Source organism: Hermetia illucens, chromosome 2, assembly GCF_905115235.1.
Source record: "Hermetia illucens chromosome 2, iHerIll2.2.curated.20191125, whole genome shotgun sequence".
NCBI classification, from domain to species: domain Eukaryota; kingdom Metazoa; phylum Arthropoda; class Insecta; order Diptera; family Stratiomyidae; genus Hermetia; species Hermetia illucens.
The window spans coordinates 155,148,477-155,164,615 of record NC_051850.1 but is presented as its reverse complement, the minus strand read 5'-3'; the positions used below and the strand labels follow the sequence as shown (position 1 = coordinate 155,164,615).

Genomic DNA, 16,139 nt, shown 5'->3' with positions numbered 1-16,139 from the left:
CGTCGAAACCTGTCCCAGATATATCAAAACCATACTGGGGGATTTTAGCAGCCAAGTAGGGAAGGAGCCCGTATTCAGGCGATACGTTGGCTTCCATAGTCATAGCAGTCAACAGAGATCCTGGAGATAAAGCATCAACAAATGATCAGAAAAACGTTATCATAAATACGGCCACAAGTATACTTGGCCCCAGCCGCAAAAAAAGTCGGAACGACTGAGAATTGACGATGAATGTAAGCTAGCAACGGAATGGAAGAATGCTGCATACCGAGTAATGGTGCATTCTCAGAGGACGCAGGCACGCGCAGAGACTTATCACGAACTCCGGCGAGCAGAGAAAGGAAGCCTGGTCTGTGAACTCGAAAAGTACATGGAGCAACCGCACCAGGCGCGCAAGTTTTACCAACAAGTCAGCAGGATGAAACCTTACACACCTCGATGGTCATCCTGCCGAAACAAAGAGGCAAATCTGATTTCGGACAGAATGGGCATATTGGAGCGATGGCTTGAGTACTTTGATGAACTACTGGACAACCAGAATATCGGTGAGTTGGCAGTCCCGCCAACTGAAGACGACGCTCAAATGCTGCCATTCAACATCACCAACGGTTTAAGACAAAGGGATACCCTATCATGCATCCTCTTTAACCTAGCCCTTGGAGAAAGTGATCCGTGATGCAGAGGTAAATACGAGGGGCACCATCCTCTTTAAGTCCACCCAACTACTGTCCTATGCTGACGATATTGACATAATGGGAAGAACAACCCGAAATATCAATGAAGGCAAGACAAAATATACGGTAGCAACATCATCACCAAAAATCAACCAAGCAACAACATCAAATTGCACTGGTCACACGGGAAGAATCAAAATAGGAGACTACAACTTTGAGACCGTTGATAATTTTTCCTATCTAGAGTCGAAAATCACAACCGATAACAGCAACGACGATGACGACGCGATGCGCACGGTTGTTGGCAGCCAACAGAGCCTATTTCAGCTTACAAAAACTATTCCACTCGAAACGTCTCACTATAGGGTCAAAACTCGATGGCGTAGGTCAAGACTCTGGACAACTTTAAGGGGTGTCGAATTGGTGGACCTCGGCGCAAAACCGAGATGTCTGGAGTTCCTTATTAAGGCAGGCCTAAATCGGATACCGGAACCAACCTATATTAGCTTCGCAAATTGCTGAGCGTACCTGGCATTCCACTCGTGGGTGAAAACGTCTTTGAACACTGTTTTGGATGTAATGCTATGCTCCCTCATTTTGCGCTTTAAGGTGCCTTAAAGACGTGCGATGGGTTTCACATCTGGGTACTGGGCCGTCCAATCTAACAAGACAATGCCATTCTCTTTAGACCAACCCACTATGGTAGCTGACTTGTAATTGCATGAGTTAATTTATCTATTATCTAAGTCTGATCCGTCGACGGCAATGATATTACGACTTGGTAGAATATTAGGCAGTTACTACCTCCCCGCCACACAAAAAAAAATTTGGTTGCAAATATCCTTGCTCAATTACTCACTTCAACAATGCAGTCCGTAGCGACATCCTTCATCGTGGCGGCCCGGTATAAAGACAGGAGCAGTCTGGGTGGCATGCTCAAAGTTACCCTCCTATGGGATCCCGTTCGTAGGAACATAGAGGGACAGGTCATTAGGCAGGCCCGGAGTGTTTCGTTCTTAAGACTCGTTCCACATGTATACGATTTCATTCGGTTCGGTCACAACCAAAAACAAACCGAATGAAACCTTTCCACAGATGCACAGTTCCTATTTGGTAAACTGCTCATTTCACCCAAATAAAACCCGACAATTTTTAACAGCTTATCATTAACATTCACTCACTGTGAGGTCAAGGTTGAAATTAACCGTGCGTGTGTGAAAGCCTTGATTGCGTTTCGTTCCCTGCACATGAATTCAAACCGTATTGAAACCTGGTGAAAACTATTCGAACCGCATGGAATCTATTCGCATTGCTTGACATTCGCCGACTTCAAATGAAAAGAGTTCATAACTTGGACTAAGTAAATAGTATTTCGCGAACCCAAAGAGATCTCTCTTTGTAGGGTGGCGAGCTATAAGCCTTCGTAAACGCTGCTGGCTGGCTCTAAGAAGCTGAGCCAGCTAAATTCTTCTCCCCTTAACCTTCACACGAAATCACGGTCTTAGGAGTTTATGTCATCAAAACGGCGTACCATAACACTAATTGGACTCCTTGAAACGACCACTGATACCTTTGGAATTCTCGCCAATGCACTTTAGAAGCACACGATGTTTCGGAGGATATTTCAACAGGATTGACGTACAAGTAAACCTTGATTTTTGTGGGCCAAGGCCACCGTGTAAAAATATGTGTGAATGAAAGATTTGAAAGCAACTTTGCACCTCATCAGAGGGTAATGACTTCTTTTCTTGCACTAAGATGCGAAATTTATCAGCAGAGTTCTTCAGCAACTGTTGGTTCACTTTCATCACTTCTACTTCTTTTACAAGGAGTGAATATAGCTACGCTTTTGCTGAACCTCACAAATCGTACTTGAAATATATTCTCTGTGTGGTGAGAAACCTTCAACATGGTGAACTGCTTTAATATATTTTAGTTTTGTATATCTTTTTTTACCAAATTAAAAATATCAGCCTCACCTCAGCAACAGTGAGACAGTGCTATGCTAGTATACTTTCTGTGTTGCTATATGGGAGTAACACATCGAAAGTGATCCCCATTGTTATTCAAAAGCCGCAAGCCGACGTTAACACTTGTGTGTGATGTGTCATCGAGATATGCCGACCCGATACAATTTCGATCGAACAGTTTCGTTGGCGGACAGGCCAGTTAACCATGGAGTGTTGGTCAGGAAGCGGAAGTGATAGTGAGTAGGTTACATATTAAGGGCGACAACGCCGTATAGTGATATTCACTACTCCAAGATGTCCGACAAGTGGGTCGGACCAGGAACACATGATGCAGAATAGTAATAAAGATTGCAATCATCTCGGAAAGTCCTGGAGGGAGCTGAAACACATTTTAGCGAACCGTGAACGATGGAACGTAGGCGTGGTTCCGGCGAGGGAAAATAGCAACCATATATAAAGTAAAAATATTCAATCAATTTAGATTTTGAGCTGCATCGCCACTTTTCAATATGGTTACCTTTAAGGCGAAACATGGCCTTGGGACGATCGACGAATGCGTCCAGGTAGAAAAATCCAACAGGTTCGCATCTAGAGAATTCACCAGCCATTGCATCGAAGAGGTAAAGGGTGGAACGCTATTTCTCACCCATTCTTTTTTAAAGTCCGCTTTGTGAGACGGCATTGAATCTTGTTGAAATATCCACCGAAGTTTGGAGGAGGCTCATTAGCCAGTGTTCAACAAATGTGGAAAAATCAAACTTCCGTTCTTGAATCATTTTTTTTTTTTATTTATTTATTTCGGGAATCAACTACTCACTTTACTAGTGAAGAAATCACATTAATGAAGGGGATAATTGGTTCCCGAAATACAGTATATGTGTAGTATTAATTAAGACAGAAAATCTAAAATGGAAGCTTTCTTCAATTCTGACAGTAAATGCTTATTTTCCTTTAACATCGCCAGCCTAACGTTTCTTTATTTTTCATCTAGGGTAGAATGACATTTTTGAAATATTCCTTCGGTTGCTCTCTTCTCGACATATTATACTTCGAACCCTTTGAACTCACCTCTTTATAACGAATTGAAACTTAGCTGAATTGGAAACACAAAAGCATCTAATATTCATCAACACCTCGTACCATAACAAATTGTCCGTTCTAAAGTGATTTAACACTCAATCAGCATTCAAGCAGAAAATTTCTACTCATAAAATTCTATGTACCCCAACACGCGCCTTAAAATTTGCAATTACAGAATAGGTTGGTAATCTATGAGAATGGAAAATTATTCTAAGAAATTAGAGCGATGGTTTGTATATTTTTATATTAATTACATTAACTGAAGTTCCCTCAAGTATCTGACAGTTGGCCATAAATTAATCTTCTGTTCATTAAGTTCAAAGTAAACAAAAGATACGCACTCAAGCTAAGATCATTAATCTGAAGCTGTAATCTGAATTTTCGAAGATTCAAGTTTGAAGCACGCATATCAGAATACTGAATAATATAGACTCATTCATTCTGGTAGTAAAGGTTTTTACACAATTGTAATTAGTTCAAATTAGTAGAATTGTGGCATGGAGCGTTCCAAGCTAAATTCAGGAAAGAATATGTAGAGAGCCTTTCACTCTTAAAATGATTCCCAAACCTAAATTGAGGCATATTATAATAGCATATCAAGAAGTTGCTTTTGTCATCATTATCGCCAAGTCGCTTGCTAAATCAACCAGTTAAAATTCAAGTGGATTTGTTTGGCATTTGGAATATTTTCCAGCACTTGAATAAATTTAATTTATTGACTCATTTCGAGGTTTTTGCGAAGTTCAATATAACTTCGTATGGATTTCAGTCATATGAAGTGTTCATCGGCATTGTCGAGATTTGTAAATTTTTTAATAAGAATTCGAAGTGGCAACTTCCACTTGGGCTGTCAAGTTCTTTCATCCGAAAATAAATAAAAAAATTCAAATAAGTGACGCCCTTTAGGCCTGATTTGTTAGATAATTTGGCTTACATACGTAGAAAGAACGATCCAATATATGTGCCGGGAAAGGAAGAAGTCTGTATTAGGGACTTTAGGCTAGCCTATGCCGACATAAATTTACAGTATCAATCGTGGGAAAAGAAAATTCCTCCTGGAAAACTCCAGCATTCTGTGTTGTTTAAAAATTTATTTTCCATTTTGTATCAATCAATCATGTTATCTCTTTAAAAATTCACCCCTTCGTCCATGCACTGCTGGTGGGCCGCTGCCTTGGACGAAACCTCAAGTCGTCTGTATATTTTTTTAAATTTGGGTTCTAGCCCAGAATAGAGGGGTCCGTGGATCAGAAACCGAGAAAGAAAGTTTTTTTTTCTTTTTGGTTTGGTCCGCCATCAAGTGCATGTCGAATTCAGGACTCTCTCATTATCCCTTAAAAATATGTACTCCTACATCTCCTCCCCTAGGCTTCCACATTAAATACGCTGTAGCGTGTAATGCTTCAGATTATGTGAGTCCGGATGTTATTGACAGTAAAACCCTACGCCCATAATAACACCCTAGACAAAGTAATTTTGGCATTCCATATGGACCACACCATACGTAACCGGAACTTGACGAGGAACTTTGCTGCAGACTTTCCAACTAGGGCAGAATGGAAAATCGGCGACATTTTGCGAGGCTGTGGCAGCATTCTTCAAAGATAGTCTGCGGAGTTGGTGCAGAAGTTTCCTCGGATACACACAACGTATTCCAAGCGGAAATACTGGCGATACTTGAAGCCTGTTGATGGCTGGGGCATGATCCGAATTCCGAGCGTAACATAGCCATTCTGACCGACAACCAAGCGGCTATTAAGGTCTTGTACTCAGTGGCGACACCCTCCAGGCTGATGAGACAGTGCAGGAACGCGCTGAATAGTTTGGCCGGAATGCTCCTCTCTCATAGAAGACCAGGCGAAGTTCTACTCTTTACAGTCCCTCGAGGGGGATAGTCTGTGTTCCACTAAGAACTGTTAAGAGGGAAATTCACTTGCGCTACTTAGCAGCCACGGATCTTACATGACGAAAGCTCACCACCTGCGCCAAGTCAAAGAGAATTTGGCCACCTATAACAAGCACCGATCACAAAAATTCTTTTGCCAGGCGCGCGCAAATGCATACAACTTTACGATATGGTCGGGGTCACCAAGCCAGGTAAGCGGTACATCAACCGAGATACTTGGCTTTGGAATGATGATGTTGAAATGAAATTTCTCGACGATAAAACGCTCACCAATTGGCAAATTTATAAGAATGCCAACCGGAAAGGAAAACGCGCAATCGCTGTCACCCGAGTGGCCCGTTATAAAAATCTTTACGATAAAGTGGAAACTCGGGATGGTGAGAGAGATGTGTATCGACTTGCCAAAAGCCGAAAGGAATGCACACGGGATAAAGAACACTTCTGTGACGGATAGATGGCAAGAATACTCCGAGCAGATTTCAACAGAAGAATTTGCTCATCCTCCACAATCATTGCCGACATTTGCAGCACTTCCACCTGTCAGCGCAACTGAAGTCAAGGAGTCAAATGAAATTGAGGAAAGCCACAGGACCTGACGACGTCGCATCTGAGCTCTGGAAAGGGAAGAGCTGGGACCCAACACTGGCTTTTGTTCTTTGTGATCGACGTCTCAAATCTAAAATTTACCGCAATTTACCGTCTGTCCTGTCCCGCTCTATGGTTTTGAGTGTTGACCGACTATAAAAGACAATGAACGGCGTCGAGACGAAGATGTTGCGTTGAACTAATGGCGTGACACGTTTTGATCACATCCGAAATGAGGATATCCGCAATTGATATGGAGTTGCAACGATCGTGGAAAAACTGCGAGAGAGGCGTCTTCGCGCCAACGAGAATTCACTTACCAAGATTGGTCTGAACATCGAAGTCGATGGTAAACGACCAAAAGACCATCCGAAACAACGGTGGCTTGATATGCTGGATGCGGATTTAAAAGCCTCAAGATTGCATCCATATCATGCATTTAATAGGCTCAAATGGCGAGGCGACCTCGCTTGTGTACGGGACAAAGGCTGAAGAAAAAGGGAATTACGATATGCTCGGGGCACTCACATATAGAGACCCTGCCGCCAGACTCGGCATACCTTACAATTTGCGTTGTCGAAGCTGCAGAGGAACCCTCTCCTGAAGTGTGTGTAATTGCTTGTAGAAAGCATCCATTCCGGATATGATGCTCCTTAACCTGAGCCGGAATTTGACAGTCAGACAGACAGAAGTCTGTCAAAAACCAGCCGCCATGTCAAAAAAACGCGTTACGCAGTAGCCGTCAGAAGCAACGCGACACCACATTCACAGCTTTCTAGAGTACAAAGGCACATTACTGCAGGAGGAAGCGGAGTACTCGCCATATTACTTTAACTAACCTTCACGAGGCGGAATCGAAACTTTACTGTTCTCACGATAAGCTCGCTCTTGTGAGATGCCCGGGGAATTTTCGTAATAGAAAAGTCGAGATCGGATTGAAAGAAATCAAAAGATTGGACTTGTAAAGATTTGACTTGATTTACTTTATTTAATTCTTACAATACTTTTTTATTACTCGCGCTGAAGTGATCTGTCTCGCGGTTGGGAACAGAAGAGACCGACTTATTTCCATGCGGCCCTTACTGTCCCAACCAACGGCACTTTTTTACCGCTGGCTCTCCACTTCCCCGGTGCGTTCTGAAAACGCGTGAGTGGAGAGTTTCCACGTTCAGCGCCATCTACCCGTCCGCATCCGCAACATCCGAAATAAATTTCGAATGCTGCAGATCCTGCCGCGCCACATCACTCCGCCCCCAGACGAAACCTAGGGGTTTCGGCGACGGATCCCCGAACTTCGTTCGCCGTTAATCCACAAAGCGGACACGACGTTGCTTCGGGGCGCACACGGGTTTCAGCCTGGACAAAGAGACCGCCTTTTTGTGACCACCGATCTCGAGCTGGAAAAAATGTTCTCCCCGCTCGAGAACGCGGTACGGGCCCTCATATGGAGGCTGCAGCGGCTTCCGGACGGCATCCGTCCTGATCAGCACGTGCGTGCATGTGTCCAGTTCCTTGGGCGAACAAGCAGGTATGGACGAGTGTCGAGTGGGTGGTGGCGCTTTGATGCGACGGAGATTGTCCCTCAGCAGACGCACCAACCCCGACTCCGTGAGACCCGATCTCTTGTCGAAGACCGGATCGCTTGGGAGTCTTGGGCTCTCCCCGTAAACCAGCTCCGCGGGGCTGGCAGCAAATTCCTCTCGGCGGGTTGTACGAAGGCCGAGTAGGACGAGAGGCAAGACTTGAGTCCAGGACGGGTCGTCGCGTGCCATAATGGCGGCTTTCAGCGTCCGGTGCCAACGTTCTAGCATCCCATTGGACTGCGGGTGGTATGCAGTGGTCCGCTGGCGTTTAAAACCCAGGAGTTTGCCTAACTCGGTGGACTCAAATTGCATTCCCTGGTCAGTGACGATCACTGCAGGGACGCCAAAGCGCGGTATCCACTCTCGGCAGAGGGCTTCGGCACAAGATTGCGCCGTAATGTCCTTCAGAGGTATTGCCTCAGGCCACCGCGTGAACCTGTCGATGATTGTGAGGCAATACTTGTAACCGTGCGAGTCTCGCAAAGGCCCTATTATGTCGAGGTGTATTGTGTGGAAACGCTTGGTAGTGCGGGGGAATGAGCCCACTTCTTTCCTTACATGCCTGGAGACTTTACACTTCTGGCATGCGATGCACTCTCTGGCCCAGGAATTGATATCCTTGTTCATGGAGGGCCAGAAGTATTTTCCGGTGACTAACCGGTTTGTTGTCCTGATGCCGGGATGCGCCAAGTCGTGAACTGCGTGGAACACTTCCTTGCGAAATGTGGCCGGAATGTATGGCCGAGGTCCCTTTTCCGAGTCTTCGCAGCAGAGCGAGAGGTTTGAGCCGAAGATGGGCAACTCCCGAAATTTGTATTTGGGGTTGGACTTGAGGCTCTGAAGTGCTGCGTCATCCATTTGCGCCTTGGCAATAGCCGAGAAATCGAGTGAGGCGGGGATGTTGACTTCGGAGACACGAGACAAAGCGTCAGCAACAATGTTGTCCTTCCCGGACACGTGCTGGATGTCTGACGTGAACTGGCTTATGAAGCTCAGGTGTCGAAGCTGACGAGGGGACGCTTTGTCGGGCTTCTGTTTCAAAGCGAACGTGAGAGGCTTATGGTCCGTGAACACTGTGAACGGCCTGCCTTCTAGGGAGAAACGGAAGTATTTAATGGACAGGTATGCGGCGAGCAGTTCGCGATCGTAGGTGCTGTAGTTCCGTTGAGCGGGATTCAACTGCTTCGAGAAGAAGCTCAACGGCTGCCAAACTTGGTCCACCTTTTGGTGAAGGGCAGCACCTACTGCGATGTCGGAGGCATCAACAAAAACGGCTAGGGGTGCATCTTGATGAGGAAATGCCAAAAGTGTAGCATCAGCCAGTTGCTGTCTGGATTTATTGAACGCGCAGACAGCCTCTTCAGACCACACAATCTCTCGTGTGTCTTTTGTTTTGGGGCCAGACAAGTACGCGTTCAAAACGGACTGGTGATGGGCGGCCTTGGGCAGGAAACGACGGTAGAAGTTTAGCATGCCCAAGAACCTCCTCAACTCCCTCACTGTTTTTGGACGCGGGAAGCTTGTGATTGCTTGCACCTTGTCTGGGTCGGGCAGTATTCCTTCAGAGGAAATGGAGTGGCCGAGGAATCTCACCTGTTTTTGAAGGAATTTGCACTTCTCAACGTTTAAGACTAAACCGGCCTCAAGGAGACGTTGAAAAATGCACTCGAGATGGGCTAAGTGCTCAGACTCAGTAGAAGAAGCGACCAAAACATCATCCAAATAGACGAAACAGAAATCGAGGTTTCGCAGGACTGAGTGAATGAACCTTTGAAAGGTTTGCGCCGCATTGCACAATCCGAAAGTCATTCGGGTGAACTCGAAGAGTCCAAAGGGTGTGCATATTGCCGTCTTTGGAATGTCTTCAGGAGCTACTGGGATTTGGTGGTATGCCTTGGCTAAATCCAAGGTCGAAAAGATGCGGCAATTCGCGAGGTGATGCGCAAAGTCGTGGATGAGTGGAATCGGATATCGGTCAGGAACAGTCTGTGCGTTTAGCCTTCTGTAATCCCCACAGGGACGCCATTCGCCATTTGGCTTAGGGACCATATGTAAAGGGGAAGACCAACAGCTGTTTGAGGGCCTGCAGATACCCTGTTGAACAAGTTGTTCAAATTCTTTCCGCGCGATAGCCAGTTTCTGGGGTGGTAGAGGACGCACCTTTGAGAAAATCGGGGAACCAGTAGTATTTATGTGGTGCTGCACATTGTGCTTTACTGGTTTCGAGAGACTACATTCGGTAGTTATCTGGCTGAACTTTTGGAGGAGTGTCCGAACACGAGAGTCGGAGATGTCTTCCAAAAGAACGGAAAGGTTATTGTCAGCGTGAGATACCATTTGGCCCGACGAATTTAGTTTGGTTGTGGGGTCTATAAGGGACTTATTTTGCAAGTCCACCAGCAACCCATAGTGACACAAGAAGTCTGCGCCTAATATGGGGAAGCTGACATCCGCCAGGATGAAACGCCACGGAAACGTCCTACGCAAGCCAAGACTCACGTCCACTTGCCTGTACCCGTATGTATTGATGCGGGAGGAATTTGCTGCCGCCAGTTTGAGGGGTTGTGGAAATAGTCGATGATGCTGGGGTACGGGAAGAACCGAAACCTCCGCACCCGTGTCGACGAGGTAGTTGCGCCTGCTGAGGGGGTCGAAAATAGTTAGGCGACGTGGCGCTGCGCTCTGGGTGGCCGTCGCCAAGACCCCCCGCGGACCTAGTTTTTTGTGGTAGGCGCGAATTTGCAAGGTAGCGTACATCTTGTCGCTTTGTCTCCGAAGTTACGATGATACCAGCAAATACCCTGGTCCGCAGGCTGTCTTGACGACCTGCTACCCGAACGCCCTTTTCGTGTGGCAGACCGTGAGCGAGCTCGCGGCCTGGCACTCGAACGCTGAGCGTCCAACGTCGCCCGCATCTCGGCCACGCTGGCGGTTAAGGCCGCGATCTCGCGCCGTAAGTCGCCGACCTCATCCGACGGTGGTTGAACGGCCGCTATGGTTGGGCGAACGTACACCTCCTGTACTTGATCGGCCGTTGCTGCTAGTTCCTCCAAGGAACCGGAGACGCATGCTAGGATCGCCTGGGTGCCCTCCGGGAGCCGACGCAGCCAGAGCGACTTGATCAGGTCGTCGCCGATCTTGCTCCCACCCAATTGCCTCATTTCGCGAAGCAATTGGCTGGGAGTTCGATCACCCAACGTTAAACCCGCCAGCAAGTGGTCTAATTTTGCCGACTCGCTTGCCGACAGGCGCCTGATCAACTCGCTCTTGAGCTGAGCATACGATGCCGACTTCACTACGTCGGACACCAGAAGTATGGACTCTTCGTCCAGGCCGACCACCGCGTAGTTGAAACGGGTCGCGTCCGATGTGATACCGGACATTTGGAACTGTGCTTCCAAATGCACGAACCACAGCTCGGGGTTCCGACGCCAAAAAGGAGGAACGCGTACGGCGAGGGCGGTCACTTGTGGGTCCGATGGGCCTGCCGCGTCTTTATTTTCAAACGACATTTTTGCTAACGAGAAGTACGATATTGTGATGCAGACGCGGTGAGTTTATACTGAAACGCGGTGAAATTTACACCGACACGGCAGGCCGCACCCACAAATGCACGCACGAAACGAGAAAAAGAAAACGACGACCGAAGCGGACGCTCTCCAGCGCAGACCAAAAACACCGGGAAAACAGAGAACTTGCGATTTGAAACACCTCAACGCCGTCTCTTGCAGCGGCTTTAATTTTATTGTCACTTTTTCTTTAAATAATATTTCAATTTCAAACAATTATTTTGACAAAGGCTGATGAGAATACGCAAACACTTCTTCAATTGAAAATTTATCGATTTTCCGCTCGGCTGCAAGGAAGCAAGAGTTCCGGAATGCGTTGGCTCCGCTGCTGCTGCTGCTTAAGTTGGGCGGATGACGGCCGGACAGCTCTCCGATCTGTTGATTCCCGGCTCGGGCTGGCGTGAATGCGATAAGCAGTCGCTACTGCTGATCGTTGCCGCGGCTACTCCTGTCCCTGCTACGTGACTCTACCTGCCGTTTCCTTCCTGTGAGTTCCCAGTTCCGCAATTCGACAGTTGATTGACTTGACCGGCCGAGCAACGAGGAAAGGGCGACGAAAATGTCCGCCTGTGGCACTTAGACAGCTCGAGCCGTGGGCGCGCTCGGCTCTACTTGGGCGCGCTGGGTGATTCGCTCGCGATGCGATGACTGAGCGAAATGTTTTCGTACTATCCCCGACGTTGTAGCAACGCAGCGAAAGCAAGACTCGTTTTCGGGCGAGAAAAGTGCCAATCCGTTGAATGTGCTACGCGCACCGGGCTGAAGATCGAGATTTTGGGAAAACACTGCGATCCTTTCTTTGTTGTTTGTTGCGGAGCAACTGGTGGGAACGATTTATTTGGGATCGCTGATGCTGGAGTTCCCAAGGATGCTGTTCTTCGGGGTCACCACTTTAACTAACCTTCACGAGGCGGAATCGAAACTTTACTGTTCTCACGATAAGCTCGCTCTTGTGAGATGCCCGGGGAATTTTCGTAATAGAAAAGTCGAGATCGGATTGAAAGAAATCAAAAGATTGGACTTGTAAAGATTTGACTTGATTTACTTTATTTAATTCTTACAATACTTTTTTATTACTCGCGCTGAAGTGATCTGTCTCGCGGTTGGGAACAGAAGAGACCGACTTATTTCCATGCGGCCCTTACTGTCCCAACCAACGGCACTTTTTTACCGCTGGCTCTCCACTTCCCCGGTGCGTTCTGAAAACGCGTGAGTGGAGAGTTTCCACGTTCAGCGCCATCTACCCGTCCGCATCCGCAACATCCGAAATAAATTTCGAATGCTGCAGATCCTGCCGCGCCACATTACTTCTCTTATACCCAGAATGTCTAGCTTATATCGTTAGAATTCTGGTTCGAATTGGAGAAAGCGAACAGTCTGAGGACTCGTTACAGGAGGATGTTGATGTGGTTAGTGCAGAAGAATCCTGAGCGGAAACCAGCCTGATCTCCATTGATCGAGCTGAAGGTGTTACTTCATGCGTTTCAGGATTATTTTAGCTACAGTAGAAAGCACGCATATACCACCCAGTTGTCGCACTCGAAACGGATGCGATTCTTCAGAATCATAACGATTCACTTCACTTCAAGCCTGTCATTAGCGCACTTGACGGGACCATCGAAAAGTCGGGCGTTCATCTACAAGCTCTTCGTGATACAGTATATGGCACCGAAATCGTTGCTTTTAACGGTAACTTCTGCTTCTCTGGCCAAAGTAATGGTGGAATTCCTTCTATTGCAGTTTGTCTGAAACTCAGCTCCAATGCGTTGCACTTACTGCGACTAATAATCATCCACAGAAATTCAAGCTCCTTGGGCTCATCGATCCTCCGGCATATTTCCACAGTCAGCCGTGTCTGATGACGTCCCTTTGGGAGGTAATCCATAATTTCACCCACGCCGGAGGTAAAGACACTTTTAATTATATTTTCGGTTAGATGATTTAGAGTCTATGTCAACTTTAAGAAAGAGTTTCTTCACCTCGTATAGTTGTTGATAAAAAAGCGTCCTTCTCCTTTATATCAGCAGTTTCCTTTGGTGTGTAGGACTGCAGAATTAGATACTCCCTAACTTGGGCTGAAATCGGCAGGTCGTGAGTAACTGCTATGCGGTAGCCATCAGCAACAATCCGACGAGGGATTTGCGTCTATTATTATTAGGGTTTCGAGAGGACAAAGACCAGAAGAAGAAGTAGGGAAGGATTCTCATGGTCCCCCCATCTCACTTCGCTTATAAATTATCGCTCGAGTTGGAGAAAACGAACATTCTGAGTGCCCTCGAGACTGTTGTCGAGGAAGGCGCGCACATTCCAATCATATACCGTTTTCGATAGCCGTAAAGTTAGCCCCTCTCGAAGACGCTTTTGACGTTCCGATTGCAAGAACTAGTTTTTATCCCTTTTAGTTACTTTTTAAGACAAACAGGAACTGCATTCTCAAGCCCCATCTCAATGGTCACAACTTTACATTACCTTTAAGATGATTTGTATATTTAATAAGCGTATGCAAACATAATGATGGCATTATGATAATCCGCGCCCTTCTTCGCCGTCACTATTCGGGATAGTAATAATAATTTAGATTTTTTTTGTCTTTTTCTATTTCAGCTGAATTGCTTCGTATCACGCCGGACGATGCTATCGTGTTTATGAAAACCGGTAACGAACTGGTAGGAACTGTTGAAATTATGAACATATCTTACAGCGATGTAACCTATAAGGTAGGTTTTAAACGGACGTGACTTAAGGGTGGTCTCGTTTCTAATATCTAATGATTTACAGATAAAAACCACTTCCCCCGAAAAGTTTCGGGTACGTCCAAGTTCAGGTTGTCTCTCGCACGGTGCAAGCACAACAATAAATGTAGTTTTACAGCAAGGCCAATCCTTGTCGACTTTGAACAAAGATAAATTTCTTGTCATGGCGATGCCATTGTCAGCGGAAGATGCGGGAAATACACAAGCAATAGCTGAACTGTGGAAGAACACGCCCACGAATAGTCCGTCAGTGGAGCAACGCCGTCTCAAATGTACTCTGCCTCATCAGATGGCCCCTGGTGATGGCTTAAAGAATGGACGTGTAAACTCTGGTAGTTATTCAAACGTAATTGACAGCGATAGGCAATTCACTTCGATGGTGAGTACTATGTTTCGATGATTTGCATTTCAGCTCCAAAACGGTTCGTTAAATTAATCACCTGCTCTGCTATTGCAGCTCTCTCAACTGACTGAAACAACATCAAGACTTGAAAATCAAATAAAGTTTTCACAGAGTCTACAATGGATTACATTGACCGTTTTCATGCTACTCTCGATGGCTGTCGTTTACATTCTAAAACAGGAAATCAATCAAAGCGGAGCCTGCCATTCGGAATTTTGAAGCGACAAAGGGGAGTCTAGACTGCTCAAAAGACGTTCATGGAAAACCGAATGCAAGTTATTTATGTCACACATCCTATTACCTGTACGAAAACATGCCAACGGTAATTTAATTTTACACGGAGTACCTAAATCGTTGATGAATCATCAAACAATTTTCAATTGTTCAAATTTGCAAGCTAAATTCTCCTTTTCTCTTTGGGACGATTGTAGTTTATAAATCCAATCTACTTTCATTTAGATACTAATTGCCAATCGTAGATTGTCACTTTGTTTTTCGTTTGATATTTAATTAATGATAATTTTTGTGTAAGCGGAAGAAACGTGGATGGATATTTGCTTTCCTTTTAAGTGAAGCTTCTCGAAGATACAATGCATCTTGTCCAAGTAAGGTTTGTGAGTTAGCAATGCAAAAGGAATCGTTAAATATATTCGTACTAATGATACACAAATGCAAAAACTTACTGCCTATGCCAAACACTTTTAAAACAGAAAATATTGTATTTAATACATAAATTGTCAAAATCAATCATTGATTCAATTATTAAATTATTCTAATGAACCTAAAGCCTTGTAAGTAAATCCAGAACTCAAATAAATGGGTATTTGTAATTTGCTGAAAATTATTTCTATCTAAAGGAACTTTGCTATGCTGCATTCAATTTGCGTACGTATTGAAACTAAAATTAAGAAAATTTTCTATTTTACATGAAAGGGAGAAATGTCATTTGGAAGAGCTCTAGAATATTTCCTACTGTATTGCGTCGAAGATGAGTAAATAACACAAAATAGACACAAAGCAAGTGAAAAGAACTATTTTGTCTACCTGTTTGTTAAGTCTGTGACTCTGACACATGTGATCCAGATAATAATTATAATATATGAATACTGAGAAAATAAAGAAAATTACTCTATTTTAAAGACGTTGATTTATTATCCCAGAATGTTTCTGCAGCTTTTTACTTCCGGAGGCTCAAATTTGAAGGCAAGCACAACGAAGTATTTCACCGCGGACAGAACAGAGTCAACAAAGAACGAACGGATTGGGTGGATTGTTCGGTGAACAAATCCTCGTGTTGGATTTGTTTTACCAATACAGGTATTCCTCGACTTATCACACTTGACTTATATCATTTTTGACTTATAACACTCGAACATTTAAGGAGCATGCTTTGAGTTAACATGTCTTTACTTGGACTTATCACACAATTTTTAGCACTATGTGCATACATATTTTTAATTCTACACACTTTCATTGTCGGAGTTGGTTCACTTAGATAAAAGTGGATTGGAGGCTAGCGCCGTTCGGGCATATGAATTGAATATAGCTCTGAATATTCACACCAGTGGTCGGTGTTTTCGATTATTAGAAGTATTTGAGAGTTGTGAATGTGTTTT

General features: G+C 45.2%; 1 protein-coding gene across 1 annotated transcript in view; it reads left to right on the top strand.

The window, feature by feature from the left end:
- LOC119647703 (motile sperm domain-containing protein 2-like) overlaps positions 1–15,655 on the top strand; it is an 81,130-nt gene extending 65,475 nt beyond the window's left edge. The window contains exons 5-7 of the mRNA XM_038048788.1: positions 13,972–14,084; positions 14,146–14,499; positions 14,578–15,655. Of these exons, the coding sequence (XP_037904716.1) occupies positions 13,972–14,084; positions 14,146–14,499; positions 14,578–14,742 (632 nt within the window). The 3' untranslated portion in view covers positions 14,743–15,655. The remainder of the gene's footprint in view (positions 1–13,971; positions 14,085–14,145; positions 14,500–14,577) is intronic.
- The last annotated feature ends 484 nt before the right edge of the window (positions 15,656–16,139 follow it).